Source organism: Bison bison, unplaced genomic scaffold (genome assembly GCF_000754665.1).
Source record: "Bison bison bison isolate TAMUID 2011002044 unplaced genomic scaffold, Bison_UMD1.0 scf7180017864280, whole genome shotgun sequence".
Lineage (NCBI taxonomy): Eukaryota > Metazoa > Chordata > Mammalia > Artiodactyla > Bovidae > Bison > Bison bison.
The window spans coordinates 6,023,145-6,033,430 of record NW_011494852.1 but is presented as its reverse complement, the minus strand read 5'-3'; the positions used below and the strand labels follow the sequence as shown (position 1 = coordinate 6,033,430).

Genomic DNA, 10,286 nt, shown 5'->3' with positions numbered 1-10,286 from the left:
CTTTACCGGCAAGAGCACTGATACCCTGAGAGCTTCTGACACAGTGACCGCAGAGTCGGGTCCTGGGCTTGACTCAGGGGACTGCCCCTGACTGCGGTGGCAGTAACGGCAGCTGCAGCAAAGCTCGCCCCCTGAGCACGCGCTCTCTCTCAGGCCCCAGCCTGCTCATTTTTTCCTCCACTTTTTGGTGACGCCATGCAGTATATGGGATCTTAGTTCCCAGAAGAGAGATTGAACCCATGCCCCCTGCAGTTGAAGTGGGAGTCCTCACCAATGGACCACCAGGGAAGTCCCAAGACTGCCCTTCTTATGGATGAGGACATTTGGAGCCTGGGTCCTGAGATGTGACCTGGGGGATCACCCGCCACAACCACTGCTCCACTGTAAGCAATAAGCAGGCTATTCCCTAGGGCATGCCTGCCTCCTCCTCACCAGGCCTTGTCTGCAGGGACCAGGGCCGGCAGGGCCACCACAAGCCAGCCTTTCAGTTGGGCTGAGACCAGCCTGGCGGGGAGGAGGTGCCCTGGATGGCTGAGGAAGGGGGCGCTGATGACCACGGGTTCTGTCTCCTGCTCTGTGGGGCCCCAGCCTGGCCACCCTGGTCACCCCCTCTCCTGCTCAGCCCTGTGCAGCTCAACCTTCGTGCTGGGGTCCTCCCGGGAGTTACCTCAGGAAGTCCTCACAGCTGGGAGGTGGGGAGGATGTCATGCCAGTTTAAAGAGAGAAAAACTGAGTGACGGAGGGGTGAGCGGCCAATGAGGGAGTCCTTCCCGACCCCCACGCCGTGCTGCTCTCATGGTGGGGAGAAGGCAGGCCGGTGAGTTCAGCGTCCTGCGACAAAGCAGTCAAAATGGGGCTGTTCGGCCCTCTCCTGAGGCAGAGCTGCAGGGCTGACTGGGGCCTGCAGCAGAGGGGCTGGATGCGGGGGGTGGGGGGCTTCCACCTCAGTGCCCTGGGTCCCCTCAGAGTACAGCTCCTCTGTCCTTCACCAGCTCACTCCGCTTTTTGTGCAATGGAGCATGTGCCCCCAAATAGGCGACTGTTTCCTCCGAGAAGTCAGCAGTCCTCAGAAGGCGCGAGTCTGGCCTTGGATGCGAGCCTTGTCTGAGTCTTTCCCATGATGAGATACCCTGCCAGTTCTCTTTCTAGGTGTGAATCCCAGCTCTGCCACTTCCAGTTGGGTGACCCAGGCTATGCACTTTTAACTGTGCATCAGTTTCCTCCTCTAGAAATAGGGTCACCGGGAGGACCTGGGGGATCTGTAAAGCCCCATCCACACAGTCTGGCTGAAAGACAGCACCCCTGTGCTGGCTGCAGCCATTTATAGCACTCTGGGGATAGGTCAGAGGTCCCTGACCAGAATCAGTGAGAAAGGAGGCAGATTTGGTGATTACTCCTTTGGGGACACACTCATATTAGGGGTGACCTATGGGACTTCCCTGGTGGTCCAGTGGCTAAGACTCTGAGTTCCCAATGCAGAAGGCCTGGGTTCGATCCTTGGTCAGGGAACTAAGGTCCCACATGTGGCAACCAAAGATTCCGCATGCACAATAAAAATCAAAGGTTCTGCGTGCTGCCATTAAGGCCCAGGGTAGCCAAATAAGTACATAAAGATAAATATTAAAAGAAATATGTGGTGGTCTCTGTACAACCATGACACCTGCAATGACTAACCTTAACTAACAGAGTGAATTTGGGCAAGTGACTTAACCATTCTGTACCTCAATTTTTCTTATCTGGAAAATGGGATACAAAGTCCTACAACTCACTGTTCGTAGTGAAGGTTAAATGAGTTAAAAAAGGTAAAGGGCTTATGACAATACTTGGCAGGGGCGTGTGTGTGTGTGTGTGTGTGCTTAGTCGCGCAGTCATGTCCGACTCTTTTTGACCCCATGGACTGTAGCCCACCAGGCTCCTCTGTCCATGGGGATTCTCCAGGCAAGAACACTGGAGGGGGTTGCCATTTCCTCCTCCAGGGGATCTACCTGGCCCAGGGATTGAATCTGCGTCTCTTACACTGGCAGATTCTTTACCACTGCACCACTGGGGAAGCCCACTTGGCAGGGGAGGTATCAGTAAAAGCAGGTAAATAAGTTATGCAAATGAGTTCTCATGCCTTGGGATAAAATTTCAGCAACAGAATTATACACAGATTAAAAAAAAAACAAAACATGTTTAGCCTCAAATACTTTAGCTGGAAGTAAAGACAATGTTTTCTGGAAAACTAGGTTAGGTGACTCAGAAGTGTCTCTAACAATGACAAAGACATTTCCAAAATGCTCGGGGAGATTTTGAATAAAGCAGCTTTCTTAAAAGTATGTGGACAAAAGCATTAATTCTAAGTTAACATGTTACTTAGAGCACGTGATTTTAAAAATTATCTGTAACCAAATTAATAAGAAACCACGAAACTATTCTGTGTCCCCTGGTATTTTATATATTTAGTTTACATATTTTTATGCCATGGACGCACATACATAAAAAGCTTTCTTTGGATCTTATGGTGGGAAAAGGGGGGCTGCTGTTTGTTTTTGGCTGTCACCTCTCCAGGTATATATTTTCTCAGCCACGCCACGGTGGCATGTAGGATCTTAGTTCCCTGACCAGGGATCAAACCTGTGCCCCTGCAGTGGAAGCGTGGAGTCCTAACCACTGGACCGCCAGGGAAGTCTGCCAGGTATACTTTCTGACCGCCTACTACATACCTTGTCCTGGATGGGGCTCAGGTGGGTCTGCTGTCCCAGTACCTTTAGTCCAACTGGTTGACAGGGAAGAACTGAATCTCTAGCAAATGACTGTGTGATGTGTTCTGGATAGAGGCCAAGCAGGGGAAGAAGTGTGGGGTCCATGGGACGGATGAACCTGGTGTGGGGCTTGGAAGAGTTTCTTTGAGGATGGCAGGTCTGTGTGAGACCTGAGGGCTGGCGTTATGGGTCTCCTCCAAATGATATGTTGAAGTCCCAAATATCAGAATTTGGCCTGATGTGGAAATGGTGTCTTTGCAGGGATAATGAAGGTAAAGTCAAAGTGTTACTCGCTCAGTCATGTCTGACTTTTTGTGACTCCATGGACTGTGTTGCCTGCCAGCTCCTCTGTCCATGGGATTCTTCAAGCATGAATACTGGAGTGGGTTGCCATTCCCTTCTCTAGGGGATCTTTCTGACTCAGGGATCAAACCCAGGTCTCCTGCATTGAAGGCAGATTCTCTACCATCTGAGCCACCAGGGAAGCCCAATCAAGGTAAAATGAGGCAACTACTGCTGCTGCTGCTAAGTCGCTCAGTCGTGCCCGACTCTGTGTGACCCCATGGACTGCAGCCCACCAGGCTCCTCTGTCCATGGGATTTTCCAGGCAAGAGTACTGGAGTGGGGTGCCATTGCCTTCTCCAATTAAGATTGACCCCGGTGTCCTTATAAAAATGGGAGATGTGGACACAGAGACACATACCCAGATGTATCTACATGCCAAGAAACCCCACAGATTGCTGGCCAATCAATCAGAAGCTGGGAGAGAGGTGTGGTACACACACTTCCTTTCCGCCCACAGAGGGAACCAACCCTGCTTCCACCTTGGCTCCAGCCTCCAGCCTCCAGAGCTCCAAGTAAAGACACTTGTGCTGTTGAGCCCCCGGTCTGCAGTGCTTTGTTATGGCAGCCCGAGCAAACTCCAGGTGGGCAGGACGGAGCCGGTGGGGCAGGGGGCACCCAGGCAGAAGGGACACCACACGTGCTGGGGAGGCCAGGGAGGCCGCTCCCATGGAGGAGCAGAGTGGGGCCAGCAGGGCTGGACCCTCTGGCACCCTGAAAAATGAGGGCCTTACCGTATTTTATGGGGTTACAGTGAGAATGGAGTGTGATGTGAGGCTCAGACATCCCACTCACTGATGGGAGTGCCCACACAGTGTCAGCTGACACCTGTCTTGTGACCAAGATTGTCACCTGCTTTCCATGGAGGAATGGGCCATGGAACAGAGACCAGGGATGGAGTGACGGCAGAGGGGACAGAAGGCTGGGGAGACCCGAATGAGGAGGTGGCACCAGACCAAGCTCCGGAATCCCACCTCGGCCACAAGACGTGGAGGAAGAGCATTCTGGGAACTGGTGACAGCCACTGCAGAGGCCCTGAGGTCGGCCTGCACTTGGTGGGACTCAAGACCGAGGAGCCGCGAGAGGCCGGGTGGGTGGAGTGGAGCAAGCCTGGGGCAGCGTGGGAGATGAGGGCAGAGGGGTGACGGGCGTGTCGTGCAGGGTCCAGGTGGGAGTCTGGGCAAAGAGCACGGTGCGCTAGTGCCTGGTATGGTACATGCGCTCAGGAAAGGAGCGCCTTTGTCATTAGTCCTGGGAGCAGGGCAAGTCGCTGGAGGTTTTAGTCAGGGGAGGGGAGGATCAAAATCTAGTTTGCAGAGTGGCCCCCGGCTGTCAGCGAGCAGCGTGAACTGGATTCTCCACTTGCTCACTCGCCCACCTCTCCAGGGATCCTGTTTCTGTCTCCTGACAGCTCTCTCTTTATGAGCTCTGTGTCACCACACATCTGAATGGCCCCCTCCAGGTCATGAGAGAGGATGTTACAGAGAACAGAACGGAGGAGGGCAGGCCCCCCACCTGAAGAGGAGCTGTGGCTTTCTGGGTTCTGACCCAAGCTCCACCCCTTCCCAGCTATGAGCCTCTGGGCCTCAGCAGTAAAGCTGAGCAAATGACTGGTCTGCTTCATGGAGCACCGGGGATGGTGGCTGCAGCCATGAAATTAAAAGATGCCGGCTCCTTGGAAGAAAACCTATGACAAACCTAGACAGCATATTAAACAGCAAAGACATCACTTTGCCAACAAAGGTCCGTCTAGTCAAAAATCACTAGCAATGATTTTTCTAGTAGTCATGTACGGACGTGAGAGTTGGACCATAAAGAAGGCTGAGAGCCAAAGAACGTGATGATGCTTTCCAACTGTTGTGCTGGAGAAGACTCTTGAGGGTCCCGTGGACTGCAAGGAGATCAAACCAGTCAATCCTAAAGGAAATCAACTCTGAATATTCACTGGAAGGACTGATGCTGAAGCTGAAACTCTGATACTCTGGCTGCCAGATGAGAATAGCCAACTCACTGGAAAAGACCCTGATGCTCGGAAAGATTGAGGGCAGGATGAGAAGGAGGTGACAGAGGATGAGATGTTTGGATGGCATCACCGACTCAATGCACATGAGTTTGAGCAGACTCCATGAGATGGTGAAGCCTGGCGTGCTGCAGTCCATGGGGTTGCAGAGTCGGAAATGAATGACTGAACAACTCATGGAAGAGTTGTTGAGATGGATTCAGTGAATCAATTCATGGACTAGAGCTCAGCACCAAAACTGGCATGTGGTGAGTACTGGATAAATTTTCAGTACCATTGTACTCTAACTTCAAAAATCGGCACTTCCCTGGTAGTCCAGTGGTTAAGACTCCGCACTTTCAATGCAGGGGGCATGGGTTCGATCCCAGGTTGGGGAACTAAGATCCCACGTGCTGAGCAGTGCAGATAAATTAAGATAAATAAAACCTCCAAATTCAAAGAACTGGTTTTTAACTGACCACTCCTCTCTTCTTTTTGGTTTCAGAGCAAAATGGCCCAAACCAGCTGCCTCCTGTTCTGCCCTGGCTTCTCTCTGGCACCTCCAGTCACCTCTGGGAGGCTCAACCCCCTTCTCAGTTCCCTGACTGCTCCCAGTTGTCACCCCTGGGCTCTCAGACCCCACATTTGTCTGGGCTCCCCCTTCACTGGCTCCTCCTCCTTGTATGAACACTTAGGGATCTCAGGTGGAGGCCTACATCCCCCTCCTCTCCAGCCTTTATGTTAACAATAGTCCCATTCTCTCCACCCTGACCTCTTCCCAGAGCTCCAGACTCCTTACCCAACTGCCTCCTCCGTGTCTATTGCACATCACAACAGTAATCCGTCTGTGGGCTTCCCTGGTGGTCCAGTGGCTAAGAGTCTGCCTGCCAATGACGGGGATACTGATTTGATCCCTGGTCTGGGAAGTTCCCACATGACTCACGGTTACTGAGCCTGTACTCTATAGAGCGTGCAAGCTGCAACTACTGAAGCCCACGTGCACAGAGCCTGTGCTCCAACAAGGGAGGCCACCCAAATGAGAAGCCTGTGCACCGCAACAAGAGTAGCCCCTGCTCACTGCAACTGGAGAAAGCCCTCGTGCAGCAACCAAGACCCAGTGCAGCAGAAAAATAAAAAAGGGTAAGCCCGTCCAGGCCTGAGCTCTGGAGCTCCCCACTCGGAGGGAACCACGGTTTACAGTTCACTCTACAGTTCCAGCCCTGAGCCCACTTCCCACTCAGTCCCCATCTCAGCTCAAGAAGAGTCTGCCCATCCTCCAGGCTGAAAGACCTGGTATCACCTTCCACCTTGCTCCTCCTCTCACACCACATCCGATCTGCCAGTGGAACCTGCTGACTCCCGTTTCAGAGAATCTATCCCAAAGCTGCCTCCTTCTTCCTCCTCAGCCTCCATCCCACCCCAGGCCTCTTGTGTCCTGCCTGGACCATCACACCAGCGCCCCCTGTCTCCTGATCCCTTGCAGACCATGCTCCACATGCAGCCACAGAGGCCCTGTGAATACTCAACTTAGGTCTGTCCCCCTCTGTTCCAGACCCTTCTTCGATTCCCCCTGAATTACAGCAGATGCCCAGGCCCTTACCTGGGGCCCACAGAACCCTCCACGATCTGTGCTCACTGCCTCTCTGACCTCACGTGCTCACATGGTCCCAGCCACACTGGCCTTCCCCCCACAGACCAAGCCTGCTCCTGCCTCAGGGTCTGTCAGTTGCTGTTCCCTCTGCCTGGAACGTTCTTCATCCAGATGTGTCACAAGGCTCGCCACCATTGACTCCGCACACTTTTCTTAGTCACCCTATTTGCTGTCCGTTCCCCAACCAGCACGGCCCCCTGGAGGGCAGGGGCCCTGTCGGCCTGTGCGCGGTTGTATTCCCAGTGTGTAGACGGGCATGGTGACTGACAGATGAGGGAGCGAGGGGTCACCCTCCCCCCTGCCCCGAGATGCCAAGCTTGGCTCTGGGGGTGCCTCACCAGGTGCCCAGGCACTTACTTCTTTGGGTCAGTGAAGGGGAGTGGCCGTGGAGGGGGCTCGTCTGTCCTCTTCCACCCCGTGGGGTGCTTGCTGCGCACGGGCTGCTTGGAGAAGAAGGACTTGGGGACAGAGGTGGAGAGCTGGAAGGTGCTGGCCTGGGCCAGCTGTGAGGGCCGCGGGGTCTCGGTGCTGGCTGTCTTGTGAACCTGAGCGGGGTAGCCGGCCCTTGAGCTCATATCGCTGCAATGTAAAAATTCGAAAAGTAAAATAACTCCGTCGCACGTTTCGAAAAGTCTATCTGTTTAAGTTTACTCTTGGGAAACAAACAATAAAGAAGTTCATTCACACAGGAGAGATCCTGCCGCAAAAATTCTAATACATAGATGTCTACTACGTGGAGAAAAGGTAATGCTCCCTTCACAGCCCCCATCCCCTCCCAGCGATGTCCTCCTAGCACAGTTGATACCTCTATGGGTATCTAAAAAAGTCACCCTCTGTGGGCAGATGATTGCCCACCCCCCTGGAGATTCCTTGTATCCTGAGCACAACCTACACAGCTGGAGGTGGGGGGCCTGCCGACCCATCTCTGGAGGTAACCACGGTTTACAGTTTGCTATATTTCTTTCCTAACCCTTTCCTATGGTTAAAACATACATGTTGGGAATTCCCTGGTGGTCCGTGGTGAGGACTCACTTTCACTGCTGGGGGCCTGGGTTCGATCCCTGGCCAGGGAACTAAAATCCCACAAGCAGCACAGCATGGCTTAAAAAAAAAAAAAGAAGAAGAAAGAAAAAGAAAAACAGACAAAAAGAAAAATGTGTATACAACTGGAAAACAGGAGCCTTTTTTTTGAAGGGTGCGAGAATTATGTTTTCGTATAACTGAGACCGTGCTAATAAATTGTTCTGTAACTTATTTTTGTTAAACTTATGCCTTGCCACATAATATCTTCACTCAAAGACTTTTTGAGCACTAATATACATCAGACACCACTCCAGTTGATCTAATCTAAAACCACAGCTCGATATTCCAAATGCTGGATTCCTGTGGAGTTAATGCTACAATGAACCTCATGTGGTTAATTAGGACCCAACTCTTGGGGACCCAATTGCTGACCCCACTGAAGCAAATCAGCTTTTAAAACTTTAAAATAAAATTCTAATTCCACTTCAAGTAAGAGGTCTTTAATGGGAAAATTAATGTCCTTGGAGTGCAAGTTAATAAAAGCTTACTGAAGGTCAATTCAGCAAAATTAAAGGGTGGGACTTCTGACTACGGATGAATGAGAAGACTGGCAAATTCTCTCCCCACCAAGCACAAAATCAACAAAAACAACCATTTCAGCACTCTGGAAATTGACCGAGGACATGCAACAATCCAAGTATTGTTTATTTTCTTGAAAAACTGAACTTCAGGGTAAGAACAGAGGGAATCTGATGTTTTAGCCTGGGGCTCCTCCCATCCCCCTGCCCAGCTCAATGAACAAGCAAGTTCTGCCACTGTAGAACTTCACTGAGGGTTCCAGAAGGAGAAGAGAAAAAGGGTCAGAAGAAAGGTTTGGAGGAATAATGGCTAAAAGCTTCTCAAACTGGATAAAAAAACATTCATCTACACATCTGAAAAACTCAACAAATCTCCACCAGGATAAACACAAAGACTTCATCCAGAAAAATGAGTGAAAGTCAAGCACTAAGATAAAACCTCTGAAAGCACCAAGAGAAAAAGATTCATCGTATACAGAGGGAATCAATACAATCAACTGCTGACCTATCATTTGAATCAATGGCAGTGTGTGTTATTTGCTCAGTCGTGCCCCACTCTTTGCGACCCCATGGACTGCAGCCCACCAGGCTCCTGTGTTCATGAGATTTTCCAGGCAAGGATACTGGAGTGGGTTACCAAGAATGGGATGGTATTTTCAAGGTGCTGAGAGAAAAAACCATCAACCAAGACTTCTATATCCAGCAAAACTATCCTTCATAGATGAAGACAAAATAAAGATGTCCCCAGATAAACAGACTCAGAGAATTCATTGCTAGCACATCTGCCTAATAAGTAAAAATTCCTTGGGCTGAAAGGAAATGACTGAAGGTGATGACCTGAATTCACATGGAGAAGTGAAGGGTCCAAGATGGTAAGAATGGGTTAAAATAAAAGACTTCATAGAGTATTTTGGAGAAGGAAATGACAACTCACTCCAGTACTCTTGCATGGAAAATCCCATGGACAGAGGAGCCTGGTGGGCTATAGACATAGGGTCACAAAGAGTTGGACACAGCTGAGCAGGAGCGTAGAATATTTAGGTTTTCTTATTTCTTCTCTAACTTCTAAAGTTACATGTAAGACTGTACAAGGCAATAATAACACTATATTGTTTGGTTTATAACATATATGGATGTAGAATGTATGACAGTAATAGCACGAAGGAGAGGGAAAGGAATGGGGTTTTATTGGAGGAAAGTTTCTATATTTTGTTGGTATTCAGTCAGCACTAATCTGAAATACATTGATAAGATGCATACTATAATTAAAGTTAAGAGGAATCCAAATGGTGTACTAAAACTAATTTAACGCAAAAGGCAAAAGTAAAGGAAGGACAAAGGAGAAAGACAGTAAACACAGAAAACAAAGCGCAAAATGGCAAATGCAAATCTAATTATCATCAGTAACGTCATTAAATGTGATACTGAAACATCCCAATCCTAAGGCGGACTGTCAGAATGGATTTTCAAATGCAAGCTCTGACTGACTTATAAAGACTTTCTATAATTTAGCAACATCTGTCAACAGGTCCAAGGTTGTACACTGGTGAGGGGTTGTTCAGGGAGTCACGGAGCATGTAACATCAGGATTGGACTTTATCTGGGGAGGTCACAAGGGCTTCCCCAAGGAGGAGACAGTGTCTAAGCTGAACTGAAAGATGTGAGTAGTGTCAGTCTAGCCTCTGATCTCCCAGAAATCCACGCCAGAGAAAAGCCTGTACAAGGACAGGCAGGCACATACAAGGATGGTCACTGCAATGCTGTGTGTAAACAGGAAAAAGCTGGACATGGCCTGAGTTCTTAGATCAGTCCAAGCATATCCATATGATCAAAAACTATGCAGCTAGTGTGAAGAATGAGGTCAACTTCTGTTTATGGATGAAGACAGATGCCTGAGCTACAGGAAGTGGAAACAAGGCATCATGCAAAGTGTGCTTTTTCTTTTTTTA

The 10,286-nt window shown here is 50.0% G+C and overlaps 1 protein-coding gene across 1 annotated transcript in view; it reads right to left on the bottom strand.

Moving 5' to 3' along the window:
• The window catches only part of SIPA1L3 (signal-induced proliferation-associated 1 like 3), a 255,414-nt gene that overhangs the window by 21,077 nt on the left and 224,051 nt on the right, over nucleotides 1-10,286 (bottom strand). Inside the window, 1 exon segment of the mRNA XM_010849306.1 lies at nucleotides 7,094-7,315. Within this exon segment, the coding sequence (XP_010847608.1) occupies nucleotides 7,094-7,315 (222 nt within the window).